This window comes from Macrosteles quadrilineatus, unplaced genomic scaffold (assembly GCF_028750875.1).
Source record: "Macrosteles quadrilineatus isolate MER2022 unplaced genomic scaffold, UCM_ALF_1.0 Scaffold_5__1_contigs__length_97177068, whole genome shotgun sequence".
In the NCBI taxonomy this organism is placed as follows: domain Eukaryota; kingdom Metazoa; phylum Arthropoda; class Insecta; order Hemiptera; family Cicadellidae; genus Macrosteles; species Macrosteles quadrilineatus.
The window spans coordinates 17,579,649-17,606,003 of NW_026542598.1; the positions used below are offsets into that span (position 1 = coordinate 17,579,649).

General features: G+C 34.8%; 2 protein-coding genes across 2 annotated transcripts in view; both read left to right on the forward strand.

The window, feature by feature from the left end:
* The window catches only part of LOC128995452 (uncharacterized), a 31,517-nt gene extending 24,080 nt beyond the window's left edge, over positions 1-7,437 (forward strand). The window contains exons 24-29 of the mRNA XM_054420471.1: positions 823-912; positions 2,107-2,259; positions 2,698-2,918; positions 3,580-3,707; positions 4,048-4,081; positions 7,053-7,437. Coding sequence (XP_054276446.1) covers positions 823-912; positions 2,107-2,259; positions 2,698-2,918; positions 3,580-3,707; positions 4,048-4,081; positions 7,053-7,215 — 789 coding nt within the window. The 3' untranslated portion in view covers positions 7,216-7,437. The remainder of the gene's footprint in view (positions 1-822; positions 913-2,106; positions 2,260-2,697; positions 2,919-3,579; positions 3,708-4,047; positions 4,082-7,052) is intronic.
* Positions 7,438-10,446: 3,009 nt separating this feature from the next.
* Positions 10,447-23,929, forward strand: LOC128994883 (cytochrome c oxidase subunit 4 isoform 1, mitochondrial). The gene is made up of 4 exons (XM_054419710.1): positions 10,447-10,590; positions 15,589-15,817; positions 23,016-23,208; positions 23,573-23,929. Exons 2-4 carry the CDS (start codon positions 15,596-15,598, stop codon positions 23,707-23,709), a joined length of 552 nt encoding a protein of 183 aa, XP_054275685.1. The 5' UTR covers positions 10,447-10,590; positions 15,589-15,595; the 3' UTR covers positions 23,710-23,929.
* The last annotated feature ends 2,426 nt before the right edge of the window (positions 23,930-26,355 follow it).

Below are 26,355 nucleotides of genomic sequence, written 5' to 3' on the forward strand. Positions count from 1 at the left end.
TGTCATTGTAATATTTACGCCAATCCAAATTCAATTAGTAAATATTTCATTTCAACCAGTACGGTAGTCAAGTCAGTAAATGTTTCTAGCATAGGTTTCCTTCAATTTCAACTAAAATATTAACAGCAATTAAATTATCCAGCTGATCATAATGTAAACAAATATGTTCTTCATAAGGATAACATCGGTTATTTAAAAGCGACTGGGGCACAGCCCAAGGGACTTTTTCAAAAATGTATGGTCAGTTTGCAAATTAACACACCTAGACAAAAGTTTTGGTATATAATATGTGGGGTTAAATCTTAAAACAAAAAAAAAACATTTTTCATTGTTTACAAATAAGTTGCATGTAGCGTATTAATAATATAGATTAATGCAGAAGCCGCAGGTTTAACTTGAGAGGATTAAAGGAGAGTTGACCCACAGATAACCATATTGTGAGCTGTCTATATAGGAGAAAAGAAGCATTGCTCAATTAATAATGCAGTACGGTATCGGTAATGCAGTATTGCAAAGAGCTTTTCAGAGAGGGCTTCCGATGCTTGAACCCATCTCGTGTATAGGTCCAGTGCCTCGGTAAGTTTTTAGTGAGCAAGTGGCTTACACATCAGGGTAAGTACACCAGACCGTGACTGTGTATAATATTGTAAAAAATGTTGCTTGATATTGGAAATAAGGTTTTATGGTTTTAGTAATCTGCGACCTGTCTTTTTATAAATGAATGGCATTTTCTTAACCAGTTTACCATGTGAAAAAATACTGAAGTCTTATAAATGTTTAGTATTTTATAAAAATAATTATTAAGTTTAAATTTTGTTTCAGGCTACCAAAGACATTGCATGTTTCTCCATCATATTTTTTATTGTCTTCATAACGTTTGCCCAGCTGGGACATTTGTTGTTTGGAAGCCAAGTAAGTATAGTTTATGATATTTATCTTGAAATAATCATACTTTAAATCATTGTAAAAGTTGTTTAATGATCCTACTAATATTATGAATGTGAAAGTATGGTTGTTTGTGTGTAACTCCGAAGTTCCATCACGTGTAAACTACTGGACCGATTGAGCTGACATTTTGCAGAGAGGTACAGGGCACAGTAGAAAAGGGTTAACCGAAATAAAAGGGGGAGAGCCCTTTCGGTTAACAAATTTTTTTGTTAACCCGTCATGTGCTAAAAATTGCCTATGTATTGCCACAGTGTCTAGAAAAAATTAATTTAAAACTATGTCTATATAATACAGTATTTTATTTCAGTTACAGGAATGTTAAAATGGGTTAGAAAATACTTTAAACTAAACAACTGAAGTTACTAAAGCATTTTACATTACGTTTTACTTATATTTTAGCCCTGTATTATTTTATGGAAGCCGTTTCGGTTAACCCGGGTTTCGATTAATCTGAATTCGGTTAACCGGGTTCTACTGTACTTGATAGTCTTGAAAAACACATACGGTAGGCATATTAAAGTTGTGAAAATCTCATAAGGCTATGAATGGTGATTCTAAGTTTCCATGTTATTCTAAAGAGTAATCATAATGATTAAAAAGGAAAAGGAATTAAAGGATTTTGGCAGCTGTTTCAACTAAACAAGTTGGTTCTATGATATTAACCATATTAACCATATGATATTAATAGCATTAAAAATTTACAAGGCTTACTAACAGAGTGCAACACATGATTGATTTTTTTTTACATTTATGACAACAGCTAATTTAAACTAAGCAGCAACAAAAATATGCTATACACAAGGAGAACTGTCAAAGTAGGATTGTTTTCAGTTATGTTTATGTTTTTAATTTAATAAATAATTTGTGATAACGTGCAAATGTTGGATGATATTTTTTCTATTGTTTAGGTGCAGTGGTAGAACATTATGGCTATGGTAGATGTGTTATACTGTATCCACCATAAATTTAAATAACCAAATTTTCTCAAACCGTGTCCTCCCCCATCGCACGAGTTTAACTGCAATAAGCATTTCATACTTATACACCAACCCTGTATGAAGGGAGGGTACTGCTAGTAAGAAATAAATCTGAAATTACATTCATAAAAAGTGACCACTAAATTTGACAAACTATGTCACGTGTCTGTTTTGTTTTCAGGTAAGAGATTTCAGATCTTTTGTACACTCTGTTTTCGCTCTTCTCCGGACAGCTGTTGGGGACTTTGATTACCACAAGATTGAAAATGTTAACCACTTCCTTGGTCCTGTGTACTTCTTTGCTTACATTTTCTTCATTTACTTCATTCTTGTGGTAAGAGCTGATTGGTCATAGCAGAGATTAATAAAGTTGCACACAGAAAATATGATGCGTTGTGTGATTAATTGATTTTACAATTTGGTAGCTCAGTCTGTCAACTATGGTGGAGGTACTGTGAAACCAAAGCAATGATGTCTAGGGATTGTGTCCCAGTGCCGTTAAATACAATGTATCAGTTCAATTCTTTTCATTCTTATACTAGCTCATCTTGTGCTTATGTTTATATTCCACATTCATCTGAGACTTAAGTACAAGGGTAAATGTAATGGTTCGTTAAGAGGCCGCCAACGCTTGCAAGTAAGGAAAATCTCCATAATATGCCTGTAGGATAAAAGTATCCACACTACAGTGTTGTTTTATTTAAACATATTTTCTTTCATTTACCATCGTGAAAAATTCCAGATTAAAATATTTCCCTAATATTTTGTCTAGAACATGTTCTTGGCCATCATCATTGACACTTACTCCGAAGTGCGCTCAAGTATCAGGGACCAGGCGAAGGAGTTACAGATGGGAGACATTTTTGCTCGTTGGTTTGGCGGTCTACTTGGGTTATGCGGGATGAAGAAGATTGCAGACAAACATGCTCAGCCACTTCCCATTGGTGGGGAGGAGGACTCACACTTTCACGACATTCAGAACCTTCTACGAAGGTAATCCAATCAATGAATCTATACTATTTTTTTCATGTATTTCTAGAGTGTTTATCAAAGTGGTCAGATTTGTTATTGGTCCCGTTGAATGACATAGTGGTTTGTCTCTTGAAATAAAATTGTCATTGACTGGAGTTTTTTAGCGATTTGTGTGTTTGGCACCATTGGAATGTTTTCTATAAGGGAATGGTCCAATCCAAACCCCAGTCTTGTTACTACTTAGTGTTGATTTCTTTTTGTAAAAAGCATCAGTAATTTGTAGCCCAATTATATAATAGCATCTGGGTTCAGAAGGGCTCGATGGGGGAATCAAATAAACCAGTAAACAGCAACCTTCAGATTTGAAAAAAAAAAAAAACAAATAAAGCCCTCCAAACACAATTGAAAGACAATAATTTATTGATACACCTCAATGCACATAATAACCAAAACTGGATTGAATATTATGGTTTCGTATCATAAAGGTGTTAAATTGTCTTGTGTTATTTGACTTGATGTTTTAAAAAACCTACTAAAATTCGTAGTACAAAAGTGTATGATTTTAACCCGGAAGATACTCAAGTATTAGATATTAGATTTAAGTATTATGTGGCAAAGCACATTTTCATTTAAGTTATCAAAGGGCAATATCCTGTGATCTCATAACTGCTGTGTTTTTCAGGTGTGGATTTAATGACAAAGAGATTGACCTTTTCTTTTCAAAGTTTGACATTCCTAAAGACAAGGCAGTAACGCAAGAAGAAATGCGACACAAACTACTTCAGAACTTTAACCTGCAGTCTGAAGCAGGTGAGGTTAATCTCAGATATTTAAAAGGAGTTGTTTAGATGACACAGACTACTGCATACTTATAAAAGTGACCTTGTGAAGCAAAATTCAGAAAAAACGCTGGATAACAAGTTTCTTACCAACTAACATTCTAAATTAAATGTGGAATAATCTTTTGTTAGAAGATTCTTATTTTATAAAAATTTTTGCAAAAAAATGTTTATGGTATATAGAAGGTTTAGCTAATTTAAAGCGAGTAATTCAAATGATCTATTGGATTGTAAATTTAGTATTTGAACATTTTATTTTGTTTACAATTTGAAACATACTTATCATAGTTCCAATAAATTATTTTTTCTAGATCGATTGAGGGGTGTGGATCAAGAAAAAGACGAGTAAGTTTTAACCATTATTTCATGTTTGTAGATGATCAATAATGTGTGTAGCTTTGTTTAATGTTTACCATATTAAAACAGTACTCATTAGTTTTATATTTCTTTATCAATTTTCACATTGAAATTAAAATAAGAATGAGCTGCCATTTTACCATTTATTGTTGCCAGAGTTATTGAACTAGTACAGTAGTTTGTATTAACAATTTGCATTTCACCAGCGTGTGTTGCATCATCAGGGGGTTCTCCTCCTATCTTCTAATCACTAAAACTATAAGACTGTATATTTACAAAAATCATCACTATTTGTCTATATATTAACACACTGTTTTTTTTTTGTTTTTTTTTTAACTACAGTAGTTATAATTTTACCATAGAAAATTGTATTTTTCTTCTGCAATTTTTAAACGGTAAGAGATATAAAGAAAACTAAAATACGTAAAATGTTTGTTTAAAATGGACCTTTCACATGATATGAAATTTGTTATGCCTTGCTATTTAAGAATTTTCAGCTTTCTTTTATTCTTCTAATTTGAGAATTTTTTTAAATTGGAAAATAACACTAACTACAAATTATCTTAAAGAATAGCTCAAGAATAAGCTTGGAAAAAAATTTGGCGCTATTCCGTTCAGTAGTTAGGGTAATAGGGTACTTAACTTCAAAGCCCTTTTTTAAAACGCTTTGACCCACCCTGTAAATACCTCGGCTAAAGATAATTAAATTTTTTGCACAAAAATGATGGGGGTGATTAGACCTTTAAATTAATTGATATATCACACAACTCATGTTTACATTTGAAAATTTCTCAAAAAGCACCCCTACCCCCCAGATTGTGTCCTTTTGAGGCATTTCCCAAAATTGAAAATAATTTTATTGGATTCGGCATGTCCAAATTCGGGGGAAAGAGAACGAATAAGTGTTAAAAGCCTTACCTTTGTACACAACAGATATGGAAAGTTTTCAAATGAACACCCTGTATTTTACTTTAATAAACTAACACAACTAAACTGTAAAGTTATTCTAGGAGAGCAAAATAGTTGGACAACAAGTAGTACAACGTACTAAGAAGTGACATGCATTAAATACAAATTCAACTTGTTTTCCTACAATGGCAATTAGAAAGCTCTACTTTACAATGCCTTTAATGTATACAGTATGCACATTTTTATAACCCATAGATTATTCATAGCAGTTGCAATTATAAACATTTTCTTTGACAGTACATGTTTTTAACCAAGCATTTTGACAATTGGCATCTATATATCTAATTCCGTAAGCCCAAAATTTTACAATGAAATTGTGAGCGAACTGGAGGCCGTAGAAAGCTGGGAGAGGTCTCATTTTAAAGGTCTGGGCATGAAATTTTGGGGAAAAATATTCATTTTTCTTAATTATGCACCAAAAGGTTATTACAGAATAAAATAATTCACATTTAAATAGCATGGGAATCTAGGTCATGTCTGCTTTGTTTACTTTAAAACATGTGGTTTAACTTTATTTAAAGCATATGGTAATATCACTGACTATTGGCTACAGAAGTTGTATTAATAGTCAAAGGTACTGTATGTAACTATAGTACATTTGAAGGTGAACATGCGTGCAAATGAAAATGAAACAGAATTTTGTGATTGGCTTCTACGCTTAGGTAATGGAACCTTAGAGAGCAATAGGGCAACACCGGCAATTGACATTCCAGATAACTTTGTTCTCTCTGATTGTGCAATTGTACAACATGTTTATGGCAACTCAATAAATCCAGAAAATATTCAAAACTACTCCAATCAAATAATTGTATGTCCTTTAAATGAACAATGTGATTATTTAAATGAAGAAGTATTAAAAATAATCTAAGGAGACTATAAGGAATACTACAGTAATGATGAAGTAGTTTCAGAAGACCCTACAGAGAGGTTGAACATACCAATTGAGTTTATAAATTCAATTACCATCTGGAATGCCACCACACAAATTAGTTGTAAAAGTTGGTTCAATAGTGATGCTCATAAGAAATATGAACCTAGGGTCTGGATTAGTTAATGGAGTACGATTGGTTGTGTTAGGTATGTCTGAAAAAAGTGTAAAGTTAGAAGTAATTACTGGAGTAGGCAAAGGGAACATATTTTTCATGCCAAAAATAAAACTAATATCTACAGATCCTAATATGCCCTTTAAATTTACAAGGATTCAATTCCCATTGCGATTAGCTTTCGCTATTACTATAAGTAAAGCGCAAGGCCAAACCTTCTCAAAAGTTGGCATTTATTTGAAGAAAAAAAAAACAGTGTTTACCCATGGTCAACTTTATGTTGCATTTAGCCGGGTAAAGCGGCCAGATGACGTTAAAATAGTAATAGAACCAAATAATGACCAAGGAATGGACCAAAATAGATATTATACAACAAATGTTGTTTTCAGAGAGATTTTGTTACATAATTAGTATTTTACAATTTGGAAGATGACATTATCTCTATGTGTTGTGTTTTTTCTAAGTGAATGTGTCTATATTCAAAGAAATTGTGATTGGTGTACATAATGCACCACGTAGGTATATCACTAGGCCTACTTTTCATTTTTAACACTAAAACAATGATAAACGTAATAACACACATTTATGTATAGCCTATATATTTAATTAATAGTCAATAAGATTATTATTGAAAATGTTCTTTTGTTGTATTATGATTAGAAATTTTTTTTATAAACACACCACATGAAGAGTCCTTTCGAATTTTTATCCTAAACAGAGTAGACATAAAAATGAATTATGCAGGTACGTGAAAACTATTATACATTATTATAATATACAAAAAATTTAAACGATAATTCAAGGTAGGGTACGGTAACCCATGAGACAAATAATTTGTACAAAATAATTATTAGAATATATTACATATATATAGGGGCTATTGCCCCTACAAGCCACTAGTTTTACTCTAAAAATGACCACTTTTTAATGAAAATTGCTCATTACAGGATGGGTGAAAAACTCATGCAACGCATAAGACTCTTGGAAGACAACATTACTGATGTGAACTACAAGATTGACCTGATAGACAACAAAATCGATGTAATACAGCAAATAAGGGCTATGAAACGCACAAAACAAAGCCAGGCAGGACCATCTACTGCAGAATAGGATGTTTACAGCATAAGATTAAATCTATATAATGTTGGTATCCTAAGCAAGTTCAAACACTTTTGGGCGAGTACTGTTTTTTAAGTTTTTTTTCATCATTTTGTTCCAATGAAGATTTAACTTATTATAAGAAATGTTTTAAACTGTGTTTAATAGTTTGTATCTTTTACTGTAATGCTATGTGTGAAAAACTGTTTCGATTTAGTGTCAATAAATGTTCTACTAAATAACAGTACCTACCACGATTCATATTTTTTTATAATGACAAATCAAGACCATGACTCGGTCTACAAAATAAAGTTATTAGAGCTATAACATGGGTGAGTAACAGTGGTGCAGTTGGGCAGGAGCGTGGGAATGGACTCTAGCTGTTTTTTCCAGAGCTTAAATATATTAATTGGCCATTCATTTTCCTCCAAAGACCATAGTGAGCATTCCTGTACTGGAAGATTTATTATGTCTACGCCACTGGTGAGTAAAAGTCCTTAAATGAAAACCATACGGTTGAACACAGCATGATTGTCTGATTGTAATGAAAAATACATTTTTGAATTCATCATGAAATTTCACAAAATTTGAGTATTCACGACATTACTTTTGGGCAAAAAAGCATTTCCGTTTTTCTGCGTTACAAACAGTTGGCAGACCGTTTTCCACTTTTCGGTAAAACGGTATGCAAAAAGACTATCATTTTTTGAATCAGTGATTAGTGGCAATATACGGGTTATAAGTCACTTTAGGCGTTTTTTCCCATAAGAAGAACATGGTGATCATTTTTTAGCCACCAATTCCAAAAATCCTGATCTTTGCCTACAAATCCCTATATAATTTGTCAAACCTTATTTCTTACTTATTCCCTATATACAGGGCGTCCTGTAACTCTCTGGACACTTGTACATAGCGTTATTCCTTAGGTCAAGACAAACACATTTCACCATAGGAACATGGGTCTGTGGTGTCTAGTTTACTGACTGTCGGCATTTATGTGTTTTTTACATAAACATAAATAAATCCTAAACGGTTTAAGATACAGCTTTGATATTTTGCAAAAATGTTAATCTTATTAAGACCTATTATTGTTAGAAATTATACTAAAAAATCATTAACCGTTTCAAAATGGCGGCCATTTAAAATATTTGATGCCAAATTTCACAAAAACCGTTAACTTTACAAAAAATTGCAAGAGATAAAAAAGTTTGTAAATTTTATATAGTTTTCAATGATACCTTTTGTTAAGATTGGATAAATAATAACAGAGAAACGTGTTGTTTTCGTAATGTATGACCACTTTTCTTCATTTAAACAATGCTAAACAATAAAAGGAGTATTCATTGTTGAGGAATAGGAATAGCACTCCTCACCTACTAAAGAAACAACGCTACAAGGTTATTTCAAACGAAGAAGAGGGAATCTCCGTATTGCCCCAAGTGTGAACTAGGACAAATTGAAACAATAGAACACATTATTACAGAGTGCCCAGCCTACAATAGGATGAGACAATGCCTTTATGCAAATTAAATACAGCAAAATGGAAAATAACTATCCAAACGCTCCTAATGGAAAAGAATTACAAGCTATGGCCACTATTACTGAAATTTAAAAGGCCCCCTTCACACTGGGCCACCATGGTGGTGACACCGGTGGCGACACCATGGTGGCTACGTTACATTAGCATTGATTTAAATGGGACATCTTCACCCTGAGCTTTGGTGGCGCGTCTGGCCGCGCGACCAGAAATGTGGTGGCTCGGGGTTGCGATTTTCAGAGACACCCATGGTGGAAGGAAAAAACATAGGTGTGCTATTCCCACAAATTCTGACGTCACTCGGATTGCAAACAAAAGATCACCTGGGGCCCATTTCATAATAAAGTACAAACTAATATTATTAGTAAATCAGCTGATCGCCCAATGCAAATCTAATGGAAATTACAAGTTACAAGTTGTAATTTGTAACTTGTAGTTTATTATGAAATGGGCCCCTGATTGTAACTGTCAAATTAGTATGCATTTGTTTTGATTTGATTGTTATTGTTTTTATAATAATAGAAACAATAACAACCAAATCAAAACAAATACATATACTAATTTGACAGTTACAATCAGGTGATCTTTTGTTTGCAATCCGAGTGACGTCAGAATTTGTGGGAATAGCACACCTATGTTTTTTCCTTCCACCATGAGAGACACCAGTCTAGTGGCGCCACCACGTCGTACCATGGTTTCTTATCGGACTGTTCACATTGGAGCGACTGGCAGCGCCACCAGTCACTACCAGCGGGCATTACTCAGTATACTAGTTTACTAATCGTTTGAAGTTGTTAAGGTAAATAAATATGGGGAAACGATTTTATTTATACTGTATCACAAAATATGTACTCTATTTCATTTACATCTTTTCGTCATTGCAATGTATACATTGAGTCAAGATATTACAGTGTTATTAATAAATGGTATATTAACTATGTTTTTATTTAATTTTCCACGACGTTAGTAGCAGTTTCTCTTCTGGAGATATTTTATCTTTCAGACGTCCCAGAAGCTCATCAAAACTTAAAACACTCATTCTTGAGTAAGTAGTAACTGTGAAACGTGTCAGGGTTATTTCTAAGGTCTTGGTAGTGAATGAAAAAAGTCTCTCTAAATATCATATTTCATAAAAACGAATGAACAAAAAATACGTTTTTTTCTTATGTTTTCACAATTTCAAAAAAAATATATACGCTAAGCACCTGCCTCTTCGACGTCCAACTGTGAGCTTTGTGGCTGCAGCTGCACTGGTGGCTGAGCTGGTGGTCCATGCGCATTTTGACCGGCCACCAGTGTCGCCACCATGGTGGCCCAGTGTGAAGAGGCCCTAAGAGAAAAAACAGAAAACCAACTTTAACATAATGAAACCTGAACTTTAAAAATTCAACAAGACAGTCAAATTAAAATTTCCTAACTAGGCTAACATCCTATTAACATTAAAAAAAAAAAAACGGAAAATTGTACAGATGAAGTAGTGTGGCTACATGGTTAGTTAAACCAAGCCAGCTTTGCAAGCAAACTAGAAAAGTAGAAGAAGAAATGAAAATACGAAAGTCAAAGTCATAGTCCATGTGTTATTTACCGATCAAATTAAAAACATTAGCAATCCTTAAATCATAAATTGAAATTTATATGGGTTAGATAATTATTTTTCAAACTTTCTATCCAATTACTTAAATTTACATCCAGATTACCCATTACAAAATATTATCAGTCTTAATTAAAGCTTGTTTTGACTTTGACTTTGGTTCCCCTTTGCACGCCTCTTCAGAAACGAAATTTTCGGGGTCGGCTGCTTTTTCCATCCATCATACATTCCTGGGCTGGGATTGCTAGATAATCCAAGTGTAAGTAAAAATTTCTCGGCTTTTTATCTTCTAGATATAAATAAAACCAGTTGTAAGGTAAGCTTTTGCCGTTACCTCTTTTTTCAATTGTCGGAAGTAGAAGTAAAATGTTGTCACTAAGTTAAGTATCAGTTAGACCTACGAGAAAGACTTGTACCTAGCTTAGGCTGTAAAGTTAAGTTAGAAATTTTTTTTCCTCCTAGGCCTAGACCTAACATATTTTTGGTCTCTTACTTTTAACCCCGATTATTTACCAATTAGTTCTGCCTCTAAATTTAAATGTGAAGACACCGGTAGGTACCATTTGCATTATTTTATTTTAGACAGCCTAGGGCCTAGTCTAAATAGCCTAGAGGCCTAAAATCTCTTGTACAGTAAAGCTTTGCAGACAAAAGTGTATAATAAGGTATCGCTCCAAACTTAGACTAGGGCCTACCCTACATGAGGAAAATAGCCTAGGTTTGTGGTTGACACTAGGCCTATGTCTCCAAAAAAGGTAGCCTGAAGTATTTGTTTCAGACCCCCTTTTTACCTAAAACGTTCTAAAAACCGCCCTTTAACAATTCTTTGGCATGAACACTTATACTACAAGATTTTCTCTTACAGGAATAAAGTAGGCCTAGCTTGCCTGTAATTGGTGTCCATTTTGCTAATTTTCTAACTTAGACAACTATGGCTAAAATAAGTTCTAGACAAAGTTTACACTGGACATTCTCAAAACTACCATCCGTCAGCAGTTCTCCCGATATAGGGCCATTATCATCCCTATTTCAATCATTGCCACTAGGCTAGCCTAGGCTACCTAAGTTTATTTTGTTCTGGATTGCAATGGCAGTCTCGCCCATTAAGTTAAGTTACCGTCTCGGTCTGTTGTTTTGATAAGATCACAAACGCCACGGCGGCCAGTAAAACAACCTCTTTCCTTCTGTAGGTAGTCATTTAGAGAAGGACTGATTTTGTGTCCTCGGGAATGCAAACACTGTGAATAGAACCTAACTGACCTAACTAGAGCCTAACTTACATTGTTTTGAACAAAATCAAAGAAAAGCAAACTCTTTTGTACAATTTTGTTAAACTACAAACTAGAAACAAGTTTTTTCCAAACTGGTTTTTTTTTTTTTTTTTGGGAGAGGAGGGAAAATGCTTTTACGCACACAGGTAGCCAGCCTGTAGTGTGAGACTCCTGAAATTATCACAGCCTACTCACTAAAAAACCCCCTCTAGCCTACTCTGTTGGACACAGACCTGGAATTGTTTGTCACATTACTTCAAGTCAGACCAACATGTGACCTAAGCCCTCAGGGCTCTCACCGTTTCTGGCATTTAGATACTTTATGACCTACGCCGCATCCCGGTCAAGGTCGAGCTTCTTGGCACAGAGAATGTACCCTGGATGTAGCCGAATGTGACACACGGGTCCCATTGTCCTCACCCTCTGTCATCATCGGTATGACCGTGTCCACCGACAGCAGTCCTGACCCAACGCTGGCAGTGGAAAAAGGTACACGTCATCCGGAATGCCTGCGCAGTATATGCAATTGGGTGACACAGCTTTGCCCTTCCTGAACAGGTACGACCAGAAGAAGCCGTGACCCGTCAGAAATCGGGTGAGGTAAAAGTCCACCTCTCCGCACCGCTAATTTGTACCATAGGCCTATTTAATTGTATTACTATTGTAAACTCAGGTTACTTAAAAAACTTCTTCCTTAAAAATCATGCTATTTATTAAAAAATTAAAAATCACTTCATCGTTACATCTCATTCTTCAATTTTATGGTACATTATAAATTTAGTAGTATTTAAGTTTTAATTCCAAATCGTGAAACCCCTAAAATAAAAAATAAAACATTAGTTAACTATAAAAATTAATCATTTAGTTCAACCTGCAAAAAAAGTTCAAAGTTTTAGTTTTAATAAAATCAGAAAAAATACTGTTTCAATTATACTAGTGTTATAGGATTTGCAAAAATCTATCTAATTATTACTGTTCTAAAACTTACCCTTAAAAGGGGAAAAACACTAAAAAAACTTCACTTTGAAATCGACAAATCACTGTTAACTCACAAAACTACTAGACTGCATTATGGTTAGAAGCAAACAAGGACGGTTTGAGCAAGAAGTGCCTTTAAATAGGTGGTCAGTAGGTATCTCCTGATTGGCTTACAACTTGAATCTTCTAGAACATTCTGACCAATCAGAAGACACCTACCCTACATGATACTTGCAAATCCTGTACAAACTGAAATTTAAATGAAAACGGTTATTTTCTTGTTGAATTCAAGTACATTTTAAAATTGATCTGAATATTTGACTTTAAAATCATTATTTATTGGAATGACATTTTTTTTATATTATTATTTACTACTATTTTGTCTTAAAACGGTACAAATTTAACCAAAGGTTTGACTTTTATCCGTTGATAAATTGCCTTCCTCTCCGCCGCCAAAAGTTTGACGGGGATGACTCCAACAACCACCAGGACGGCAGGTTCGGACACTGTTCGGTAGGCGGATGCAACTCTTAGAGCTGCCTGACGCTGCACTCGGGGGAGCCGCATCCTATATACCTCCTTTTTGAGAGGGTCTGCCCATATCTCCGCACCGTACAAGAGAACGGACTGGACAGAAGACATTAACAACCTTCTACGGCTTGACCAAGGCCCAACCAACCGCCATCAACCGGCTAAGAGATGAAACCACCCTAGCGGCCTTGTCCGCGGTACGGAAAATCTGATCCTGCCAGCTAAGCTTACTGTCCACCATAACCCCAAGATACTTGGCAGAGCGAACAGTCTGGACTTCGACGGCCCCTACCCTCAACATTGATGGTGTCAATCCGTTTTTTTTTTTAATATAACGATCTCAGTTTGGCTCAAAGCGAGCGAGAGACCGTGGTCTGCCATCCATGTGTTTATGGTACGCATTACTCGGTTTAGCTTTAGCTGAGCCAGCTCAACGCCTACGTGCAGCTATTAAAACTGCAACATCGTCTGCGTACCCAACCAAAACCGTTTTTCTCAGGCATTTCAGACCTCAGAAGGCTGTCATACGCGATATTCCAGAGGTCTGGGCCGAGTATGGAACCTTGGGCAGCACCGGAAGTGACACTCATCATCCGTGGGCCTTCTGTAGTGTCCATACATGAGGAGGCGGAACCGGAGATAATCCTCTTTGATACGCATGAGGTATACTGGAACGTGGAAAGTTATACTCCGTTAGTTAACGCCGCTTTAGATTTAAACATCAACCTTCCTATTCATAAATAAGCTTAGCTCCGTTTCCTGCCTTACTCAGGAAGATTCATTTTAGACCTAGAAGTTATGTTGGTAACAACTTAAACCTTTATTTTTTAAATTTTGCATAGGTATTCTTACTTGAAGTTAAATAGGCTAGGTAAAAAGTTAAGGCTAGGCCTAGTTTACTTTTTGGTTTGGATTCTTTGGTGAAATGTGACGAAACATGATAGGCTACGTATATTTTGCCAATTGTGTGGTAACTTATCAACAAGAGCAACTTTTTAACTTATTGGTAGGCCTATTTATTTGCAATAGGTGCCACTAAACAAATTTTTAATTTTTATAAGTTATCTTACTTTATAAGTTACTTTTTTACACTCCTGAATCCAATAACTTAATCCATTATTTTTCACCGCTGATGAATATTACTCAAGATATTGCCGTAAAATATGAGTTATAAGATTAAAATATTAAACAAGGTTGGACGGATGACATTTACAAGTGGAATGAACTGTGGGTGGCTTACAGATACGGCAAGCAACTGGAAGATCTAACTTAACTAACTCCTGATCGGCATTCTAAATCACGACAATTCTCTTTTTTACAACTACAACTAACCTAGAACTAGTATAGTAGAATACCAAACCAATACTGTGGTGCTAGTTTGTCTGCTACGCTAAGTTCAGGTAAAGTGAGGAAAGCAACGTTGATGTTGGGATAAAAATAACATCGTTGATTAAGCTACAAAATATTATCATTGACTAGTGAAATATTTAAAGTGATTCTGTAGACAATAAAGTTTTCTATAAAGGGGATTTTGTCACATTATAGAGATATAATTAGACTGTCTGACGTCTGACTTATTACATGTACGGTAGTTCTTATTTAGGCATATCAGGGTGGTCGGTCGATCTTTGTGCGAATTCGTGAGGCTGCACTAAGTTTAAGTGTTTTGAAGTTAGGTTAGATGAGGAGGGTAAAGTTATGGTTATAATGAATCGAGTTAAGTTAAGTTACCTATAGACTGTTTTTGTACAATTAAAACCTGAGAGAAATATTGTAAAGTACTATTTCAGAAATGCTTGCATTTTTGAAATAGTAGGCCTACTTATAAGTGGTTTTCTCAAAAACACCTATAGTAAATAATTACCAAATTATTTTTATATCAACACAAACACTTTTTACAAACATTGTTAGGCTACCGGTACATTGGGAAATAGGAAGGTGGTCCTTGGCTCTTACTAGGCCTACCGTGACAAACCATCACCTGTCAACCGCCTCCCTAGTTGGCACCATAACAATGTTTGCAATTAGCCTTAAAATTCAGAGTTAAATTAGTTTAAAATGTTAATAACATCTTGCTCCCAATGATCATTCACACAACACACTAGGCCTACTTATGGGTCTGGATCGCATGCTTAAAAAGCGTTTGAATAACTATGTGGACCTTCCTGTACAAAATTCCACTAGCCTTGTAAACTTAATTGTAGTCTACTTGCTCTAAGTTTTAATTGATAAAAATTCACTTATCTAGGCCTACTTGGTGTCAAATTTGAGTTTAGTTTCTGATCGAATATTACTTATCATATTGGTAAGAAAATAGCCTATGTAAGTAAGTATATGTCCATTGTACAACCGTGGAGGTAAGTTAATGGGATCAAATTAAGGTCTTTTAATAATTATGTTAAACTTGTGTTATGTGTTATATTTTTATAAATTGAATTTATTTGGATTCAGAATTTCATCCAGTCATTCATTTGCAGTTTAGCCATGAGTTTATTACTTAGATCTTCAAGAGTACTAAGGCGAGTGGCATCACTGAATCCATCTGCTTCATATGGCTCTCACGCACCTGCCCACCATGACGAGTGGAAAGCAATCGGCAACCGTGAGGTCGTTGGCTATGGAATCAACGGTGGGGAGAACTACGCTGACAGACAAGACTACCCATGCCCAGCGATCAGATTCAAGGCCCCTACTCCTGATGTTCAGGTAACTTACTATGAAGCTTTATTTTCTGATTGATGCTGGATAATTTTACAATTGTTTATTCTAAAACACAACTTAGATTAGGGTAACTTAATATCTATGAGAAAAAAGTTTCAAATTCAGTTTCCACAGGTAGGTCTATCCTACCAGTCGTGGCCAACATGATTTTTTTCAGTTAGGAGTAATTAATTTGGTACTAAATCATAAGTTGGGTCAATTTTTGGCCTATAGTCTGTATTATGGAACTGGTCTCCCAATACTCTGTCTACCTTTAAGTTACAGTACTAACTTATAGCTATTACAAATTGAGATGGGGACACCACTTTGTGCATATTATGTTAACCCATATATGAGTAAAGGTTAATGAAAAATGAAGTGTGATGATCTGTGTAGATTTTCTACAGATTAAGATGAGCTGTTTCTCTAGCCAGAATCATTTGTTTATAGCCCGATAATCAGAAACTGTTGGGTCCAGTTTCAATTCAATTCAATTCAAATTATCTTTATTCATAAAGTACATTAGAAATATATACATGAATAGTGTCACATTTCTTATAAGTTATAATAAAACATACATGCTTATAGTAAATAGGAAAAATTGTAAAAGAACATAAAACTAACAGTTAAAACATACTTTGATTAGTAGGGAAAGAAAAGTCAATTACAGTTCATCAAATGAATAAATAGCCCTGCTAATGAGAAATTTCTTAAGTTTATTTTTAAATTTTTTTGTATTTACTTCTGCTTGTATGTCCTTTGGAAGTTTATTATAGAATTTTGTTCCGGCGTATTTGGGTTTTTTTTCGAAAAGGCGCAATTTATGAGGACTTAATGCTAACTTGCCTCGATTTCTTGTAAGATAATCATGTTTCCTTCCAACCAGCTCTATTTCATGAAATCTGTTTTTAACAGATACCACTGTTTCAAAAACATACATACCGAAAACTGTCATTATATTTTCTGTTTTAAACATTCTCTTAACAGAAGTTCTAGGTGGAAGGTTGTAAATTATTCTTATAGCTTTTTTTTGCATTCTTAATATAGATTTTAAGTTTCTCTTATTGGTTGAGCCATAAAGGGAAATCCCAAATGAAATCACTGAATGTATGTATGAAAAGTAAACCAACTTCAAAGTTTCTATTTCGCAATAGTTTTTTAATCTAGTTAAGGCATATAATCCAGAAGAAACTTTTGAAAGTACTTTTTCAACATGACAGTTCCAATTGAGTCTTTTATCTATTACTAATCCTAAAAATTTAGTACTATCCTTAACTTCAATGGTTTTATTATTAAATTTAATAATCGGTCGACGTTGATTTCTGGTAGTTCGAGTTTGAAAATTTATGATACTTGTTTTATCCACATTGAGATTTAGATTTTGGGAGTTAAAAAAGTCATTTAAAACGCATATGTCTGATTTTGCCTTGCTTTCTAATTCTTCATTTGTTGAGGCTATGATTTTCAAATTGGTATCATCAGCATACAAGCAGAGTTTACTTAAATTGCTAAGTTGCGGAAAATCTCTTAAATAAATAATGAATAAAAGAGGCCCCAGAATGGATCCCTGTGGAACCCCATATTTTAAGTCAGTGGTATAAGATTGATATGGAATTTTATAGTTTTTACGGTTATGATAGATAATTTCAACAAACTGTTTTCTGTGAGAGAGATAAGATTTAAGCAAATTTAAAGCAGTCCCCTCTATACCCAAGGTACTAAGCCTTGAAATTAATAAATCATGGGATATTGAATCAAATGCTTTTTGCAGGTCTAAGAACAAACCCGCTACCTTAAATTTACCATCCAGACTATCAATGACCGATTCTATAAAATCAGTGGCAGCAGTTATAACTGATTTACCTCTGCGAAACCCGTGTTGAAAGTTGTCAAACAGATTGTTATTTTCAAAAAATGTTACCAATTGATTATAAATTACTTTTTCATAAATCTTAGATATAGAGGGTAACAAAGCTATAGGTCGGTAATTTGACACCATTTGCCTGTCCCCCTTTTTAAAAAGTGGTTTTAATTTTGTAATTTTTAGCTTATCAGGAAATATACCGGATATCAAAGAAGAATTAACTAGGTGGGTGATTGGTTTTAGTAAAAATGTCTTGACTTTTTTCAGAAGAACCACAGGAACCTCATCATAGCCCATACTAAAAGAGTTCTTTAGACTATTAATAATTATATCTATTTCATTCTCATTAACAAAGCTGAATCGAAACCTTTTACCAAACTGAAATATTTCATTGTCTACCTGATTCTCAGACATTGGTTCAAAGTTAGACATTATACTAGTTACATTTGAAAAATATTCAATAAAACTGTTACAAATAAATACAGGGTCAGAATTCAACTTATTACCTACTTTTAAATTAATGTTTTGTACATTCTTAGATCCTATTCCCACTTCTGAATTTATAATAGACCAAGAGGTTCTATTTACATTGTTTGATTTGTTAATTTTTGTTTTATAATATTGCTTTTTAAAATACTTCAATTTTGACCTGAATGTTTTATTTAATTTCCTAACTTTTTTATATAAAGATTTACATTTTAACTCTCGGGCTGTTTGGCTAAGATTAAAAATTTTTTGTTTTTCTTCTTTTAACTCATTGCTAATCAAGTTAGGCTGTGTGTGCTGCCTTGACAGAGATTTAGGAAAACATATGTTAAAGTAATAACAAAATGTTTCATAAAATATATTATACTTATTTTCCACTGGAGAGGCATAAAGATCTGCCCATGACTCACATTGAAGTAAGTTTTTAAACTGGTCAATTTGTGAGTCAGAGAATTTTCTTTTATACTCAAAATAAAATTTTTGGGAAGAATGTTTAGTCACAGTATTTAAAATTTCTAGCATCTGACCATCATGGTCGGACAACTGAGTGTTGATGCCTGTTACTCTGTAATTATAAGGTTCCAAATTAGTAAAAATATTATCTATGGTAGATTGAGTAGATTCTGTGATTCTAGTTGGAAAGTCAATTAATGAAGAAAATCCATTTGCTCTCACAATATGTAATAAACTGTTCCTATTTCTATAATTTTTGTCAAGCATGTCAATATTAATATCGCCAATAAAAACTATGTATTTGTACTTTAAGTTGAGAACTTCAATTAAAATGTTAAACCTTCTAATAAACTCTGATTCGTTTTGCTTGATAGGATTTCTGTAACAACCAATTAAAAGTAATTTATCCTTTGATACAGCCTTTTGTATTTCAATTAAACAACATTCAAAAATTTGTTCTGAGATAAGATTTTGGATTTCAGATGGCATGATAGTTTTACAATTTAGGAATGGCTTAGTTAGGATAACAACCCCTCCACCCCTTGACTTTTTTCGGCCAAAACTAGCACTAAGGCTGTATCCATTAATATTGAGTCTTTCTATTGTATCATTAGTCATTTTATGCTCTGTCAAGACAACAACGCTTGGATCTAGCTCCGATAAAGTTATTTCCAAAGAATCCAAAGATGACATCAATCCCCTAATATTTTGATGAAAAATATTCAAACTAAAATTTTTTATGTTACAATTACTATGGACTGACTTAACATTAAAAAACTCTCAGACTCGTTTGACATACACACACTTGATTCCACTGCACAATTCCCCAGCTCAACCGTTTCACCCCCAACAACTTCACACACAGCTGAATTCACCACAGGTAGTTGGCTGCTCTCAGAGTTGCTGGTGCTGTCGGAGGAAAAGCTCTCATCAGTGTGTGAAGCAGTGACCGGATGGTCCTGAGTTTCTCCTGATGGGGAGTTGGGGCAGCTGCTCACTATGGGGTCCGAGACTTTCCCAGGGGATGAATCTTGTGGCTCTTGGCTTGATCTTGGTGCTGTAAGAGGAGGGAAGGCAGCCATGCTGGTTGGAGTTGGATGTTGTTGATGCTTCCCCAGCTCTCCCTTCTCATTTACTATGGTTACTGCCAGTCCTGTAGAGTGTGGACTACCGCAGCCAGTTCTTGAGTTTATGTCCACGAGCTGTTCTAATTGCTTATTAAAGATGTCATGTGGTATTCCGTTTCTCAAGATCCGGTGAGAATTTTGATTATATGAAACTATTGTCACTGTTGCATTGGTTGATTTTTGAAATTTTATTATATTGTTAATGAAATGTGATGGATCTACATTGTCCCGGACACATCCTATTGGGGAACAGATCAAATGTTTAAGGCCCCGCTTCTTGAAATTCTCTGTCAAATCCTGGAACGCTGCATCGTAGTCATATGGATTAGGCTTGCTGTAATAGGTGGGTTTTGTAATTAAACTAAAGATTGAGGCCATGTTATCCTTTTCTTGTATAGCCAAGTGTCTTGTCACACAGTGAGATGGCGTAGGTTTACCACACAATTTTTTGAAAATAACCGCAACACCAGCAGTCATGTGGCGGGGGTCATGGAAGTCCGCAGATATGCTGTGTGCGAAACCTACTGTTTTTCTTTCATGTCTGAGTTTAAGAATATTTGCCATATGACAGTCAGACACGTCAATAATTCTTTGTTCACTTGTTTCAAACATTCTTTGAAACAAGCTCAAAATTACTGTACTAGATATTTTTATGATCTTTGACGAGATGGTCTATTCTATTTAAATTCTTCTCTTTTAAAAAAACTGTCCGAAGTCAGAGGAATACAGATTATTAGTACGACACATTCGGCCATCCATCTAAAACTTCAAAATTATGTAGCGTTTTTTCATCTCCCCCATCCACCATCACTGCCTCGGCGTTATTGCTGGGGCGTTTACACCAGGAGCGATTCTGCAATTCAGCGCTGACAGCAGTCTACATTAATTTTTTGTCCTCATTTATGTGTGTAAACTTAAAGAGTCAACAAGTGTGGCGTGTTGTTATTGTTTACATCAGATGACGAGGAAGAAATTGTTTGCTTTTACCGGTGGGCGGTGAAATGGAACATGCTGCATCTCGGCCCAGTGCGGTGGTACGTACGGTAAACCGCTACCGCTCCGTCGTATGCACACCTTTTTAAAGAGGATAACTGTAAGAAAAGACTACGTGGTCCTAATGTTCACCTCAATAAAAAATATTTTAATTTTAACTTTTAAAAAGCTACTGGCTTTTCTCATGATCAAATAAGCAACATTTTGCTTGTTAGGTGAGCACTATAACCGTAGCTACCCAGCCAGTTAAGAAAATTAACATAAATAAGATAACATGGAACTTGCTCGGGCCTTAAACCATTCCTAGTCTATCCAGGTAGACAGAGATTTAAGAGACATGTTTTATTATACAGACTACCTACCTATAAATTTTATCTATTAGTTAGGTCCCTAAAAGGTTCTCTTTGTTTTATTCTTATCCTCTAGAACAAAATTAGGCTCAACTAAGTTCCAACAACCGGCAATAGATGTCCAAAATCAGAAAACTCTCGCAGACATTTTTTCACTGTCATGAAAACATTGCCATCATTTTCCGTGATAACAGCAACATCTTGTAGATCATCCGCGGTCTTGAAGGCATCATCATCGTCTCCGATGGTCATGGAAACAACATCACCTTTTCCCACTATAGTGCAAAAATCTTGGATATCTTCTTTGGTCTTGTTTTGTGTGGTCTCATTATGTTCATCTCCCGCGATCACGGAAACGACGTAATGTTTTTTATGTGATAGTGGCACAATCATGTAATTATCTTCTTCGGTCTTGTAGTCATCATCATCGTCTCCCGCGGTCAAGGATATGACGTCATCTTTGTTATGCAATTGCGGCAAAATCATGAATATCTTCTTCGGTCTTGTAGACATCATCGTCGTCTCCCGCGGTCTTTGAAATGACAATTGTGGCAACATCGTGAATATCCTCTTCAAACTTCGGTCTTGACGATTTAATCATTGTCTCCCGCAGTCACGGAAACGGCGATACCTTTTTCCGCAATTGCGGCCAAATCTTGAATATCTCCTTCACTTATGAAGATATCAACGTCTCCCATGGTCACGTTTTTCTGTGACTGCGGTGAGCAAAGTAAGTCAGACTAAGTAGTAAGGGTGTTATTTACGTCACTGCGGCTTGGTGGTTGATAAAACATATATTGAGACACACAATGTAAGATCTTGATTTGTAGCCTGTTTGCCCCTTTTCCAATGTTGTTTTTATTTACGTCAGTGGATTGCCATTGTGTGTTAAAGCAAGGTACAGCTTCCTTTATTCTTGTTGACTTCAGCAACATAATAACTAAACGGTAGTTAAATCTTTAACCATCAACTTTTTTTAATTCTAGGTATAAAATACCAATTTTTAAATATTACAAATTTGTGTATTTTTATCATTTCAGGACGCTTTGAGGGATTTGAAAATTTATTGTCAACCTTTCTCGTATCCTCTTTATCTAACTTCAACACTTGGTAAATTACAATTCTAAGCCTGTTATCAAATAAAAAGTACTGACCTATGCTTAGATTAATTGTGTATATCACCTACAGTTAAAATATCAAGAATATTGTGGGCCTTAATTATTTTTTTTTTACTCTTTAGACAGTACTTTTTTAAGAGGTGGGCAGCTTTGCATTTGTTTGTCCACATAGGCATATCATACTGAAATTAATAATTTGTTCATATTGCCTACATTATGTCTAGCTTTTTATCAGCAGATTCGTTGTACCTACAAACAAAATCAGAAATATGTTGATAGGGCAGTCCGGTTCAAATGGTCAATCCCATTGAAACAAAATTACCATACGTAGACCTATTTATTGAAGTTTCAGATTAAATCTCCTGCATGGGAATTTATTTGACACAAACTCATACTAAAAGATATTGGAAACTCTAACCCAATAGTAGTAGAATAGGCATTTTAACTTTCTAAATGTTGTGTTTTAGGCTTTGAAATTCCCTGGCAGTTTAGAGATTCATAACTACCAGGGAATTGTTTAAGTAAACTGTAGATCTATAGTTTACAGTATCCAATCAAATTGGCTCCTTTCCCAAATTTTCAGGCTAAAGTTACCCCTCCTTGAATCCCTAGGAAGTATAAGGGACTCATGTAAGATTATGATCATTAATAAGTACTCTTTAGCTATGTACTGGATAATGGGTCACAAAGTATTCAATTGTTAAAAAATTGATTGACAATGCAGCTTATTTTTTCAGGTACTGGTAGTTTAAAGAACTCAATATTATTCTCAAGGTTCTTGTTCTTTTACTCATTTCTAAAGTTCATTTCTAGGCCTTGAGAGAGAAGGAAAAGGGAGATTGGAAAAAGTTGACAATTGCAGAAAAGAAGGCACTATACAGAGCCAGTTTCTGCCAGACATTTGCTGAGATGGAAGCACCGACGGGAGAATGGAAGTCCATCATAGGCTGCACTTTCGGCTTTATTGGACTGGCCCTGTGGATCTTCATGGGAATGAAGATGTTTGGTAAATCACTTTTACATTGTTTTTTTTTTGTAAATAATTTTTGACATTGGTCAAAATCTGGAAAAAAAAATATGAATTGTCTAAAATTTATAATTTGTAAACTATTCATTACTGACTAACTGGGGTCAAACCCTGTTCAAATTTATTAGTGGGAATTCTAAAGTTATCTTCTTTCCTCAAAATTAAAATTAAACTCGATGATACTGTATACATATTTAAAAGGAAATCCAATTGACAAGTGTTGATTTTTAGGAAAAGGATTAAGAGTTCAGTTAGCATATTCTGGAAACAGTAATAAATTAGTCAAAAGGGTTTCTGTAAATAAATAGTAAACATGTTATTGACTCGCTGTTGTTGTATGCAGTGTACGGTCCTCTTCCTGAGACATTCTCTGAGGAGAGACAGCAAGCTCAGTTGCAGAGGATGATTGACATGGCTGTCAACCCTATTGAAGGTCTGGCGTCCAAGTGGGACTACGAGAAGAACGACTGGAAGAAGTAAACTCTCAGGATGTATAGTTAGTAACATGTCACCGTCATGACCTGTTGTTTATTAAAGTAAACTCGCTAACTTAAAGTATTTATATTTTTTATGAATCCCGTACGGAGTGGTTTCTTCGAGAAATCAACCTACAAACCTTGGTTTTGTGCTTATTTGATGTTCTGTGATAGTGATACATGTACATAATCATGGAGGAAATAATTAAAGTTATTAAGTTGAAGTTGCTTTTGTACCTTTTCCTATTGTGTGAAAATACTTTCCATCCGTTTGAAATGGTGGTGGTGATTTGACAGCAGTACAGTTTTTATGTGAAGGTTGTCAGTGGACACCTAGTGTGTTGTAGCTTTATTTTTATATGATGACATGAACTACTGCAATCATTATAGCTAAATGCTGTCAAATACTGATATGCAATTCAAATCTTTTTGAAGGGTGTCCTGGAACTCACTACCAATATTTTAGGTCATTTTTCTTGGGTATGAAACAAATCTATATATCATATTTAAATTGTCCTTAGTTACACCAAAGATTACATATGCTAACGCAAAATAGATATTGCACCTTACGGCAATTTTGTGCCAAGTCGTTTTTGGATGGGGCCACCTTCACGTAGTTGGGTGGTCCCTCAACAGAGGCGCTGTGTCAAGTCTCGATCTGCATTACCATTCAAGTTCGGGTGGGTTTGGTAATGTTCGTGTGCTCGGGATTAATTTGCCTGTACGCAAAGCGCTCGCCGACCCGTCGTCATCGTATCTCTAGTTTGAAAGCGCACAGCTGTCATTAATATACCATAACATTATCTCTTTACAAAAATGGCAGTTATTTAATTTAAAATTAAAATGTCCACGTAACAAAGAGCTAAAGGATACTAAAGGTTTACTGATATAAACACGAATTAATAAAAATCTTCATAAATTGCAGTCACAGTGATATAATAAGCTTACAATGTTATACTAGTTTGTCTGCATTGAATTTTAACATAGAGAACCTTTTTTACATTTAGAGAACCCTTAACAATTTAAAAATTTATAAATCTTACAAGTTTTAATAATTCGTGACTATTTGTGAGTTCGTCGACTTCTCTGTTTTCGGAATTTTTAACCACAAAGTTTGCTTCCGGATTTCTAGACTCACACACAATATCTTGCTACTATAACTCACGATGAGGAATGTATGATTAGTCAACTACTACATAGCCATTCACTGGCTACTTGACCTTTTTAAACATAGCAATATAGACATAGTTTGTAGGAAGAACATTTATCTACACAGATCTACATTTGTTTTCAAACTACGTATTATCTCGTCACATTATTGGTGTTTTGTAAGTGCCGTTTGCAACTGAGCTTTGAAGAAAATGTAGATCATAAGATATAAAATATAGATTTGGATTGTTTTATATAACAAATGTTTCAACTGACGACTATATAAAATAAATTTAAGAACAGTGGAACCTTTAGTGTACATAAATTAAAGAGGTTATCTACCACGTAAAAACGATATTTAGGTTGGAAATTGGAGGTCAGTCACACACTCGCAATCACACGAAAGTGAACTAACCCGAGTGACCCGACATCCCAATTTACTGGTATGGCCTGTTTTAAACATTATACAGGGTGTTTTTAAAAGAATGCCGGGATTTCAAACGGCCATTGCTCAGGGACTATTCAAGATAATTAAACAATTTAAACGTCAAATTGAATGGAAAAGAATACAGTTTTTTTCTCATTCTTTCATACAATTCGGAATGATATAATAACAATCAGATTTCATCAAATCTTAAATGAGCGTAAAACTGGCAAAGTCTGTACGCTTAGGGCGATCGGCATGTTTATCTGATGTCTTAACTGTTTTTTTTTCGATACAAAGACTCTATCTTTTATAGATAACAACATAAAGTGACCAAATTAGGTTTTTTAAACTGAAGACTTCGTCGGGCAATCGATTGTTCGGGCTTATGATGCAGAAATGTCGGATTTCTTCGACTATGTCGTTTGTTTTTAGCCGGCCGGGTGAATGTCTTTTCAAAACACTTCGGTGCCACAAAACTCATTAAACCAGCTTCAAAAGTGTCTTTATCATCAAGTATATTTAAATTTATTTAATTTTGCAATGGATATAACCTCTGCGAACGACAGATTACAATCTGTGCCTTCTGTTGCGCCGCAAACGTCGTACTGGCGACTGGCGTCAGGCATATGAGTCACAATAGCGGCCTATCACGCCGAAACTGTTATACGCGTACCAAGGTCAAAGTTTCCTCCCTTGCTGCACGGGAAACAAAACTTAGTTATTTTAGCTTCAATTTGACGTATACAACGTTTAGTTACCTTGAATAGTATCCAAGCAATTACCATTTAAAATCCCGGCATTCTTTTAAAAACACCCTGTATTAAACAATAGGTCGAATACTTTGTACCGGAAGCCTGTAACTACATTTTTTACAACAGGCATTTCGTTCGCCTTCCCAGTATAGCTATTCATGGTAAGTTCCTGAATCAACATTTTAAGACATTGTATTGGCGTAGCCTGGTTTGGATTGGAGTGCCCTGGAGCAGAAATTGGCAAACCACCCCTCTCCAAAATTGAACCCCATAAATACATAGCCTAGGATACTTTATTTCCCTCTTAGTGGTCTTCGTTGAT

Excerpts from the sequence above, each read along its gene's own strand:
- LOC128994883 (XM_054419710.1), top strand. The coding sequence starts at position 15,596 with ATGAGTTTATTACTTAGATCTTCAAGAGTACTAAGGCGAGTGGCATCA. Across the intron at positions 15,818-23,015 it reads CCCCTACTCCTGATGTTCAG|GCCTTGAGAGAGAAGGAAAA; the intron begins GTAACTTACTAT and ends GTTCATTTCTAG. Across the intron at positions 23,209-23,572 it reads CATGGGAATGAAGATGTTTG|TGTACGGTCCTCTTCCTGAG; the intron begins GTAAATCACTTT and ends TGTTGTATGCAG.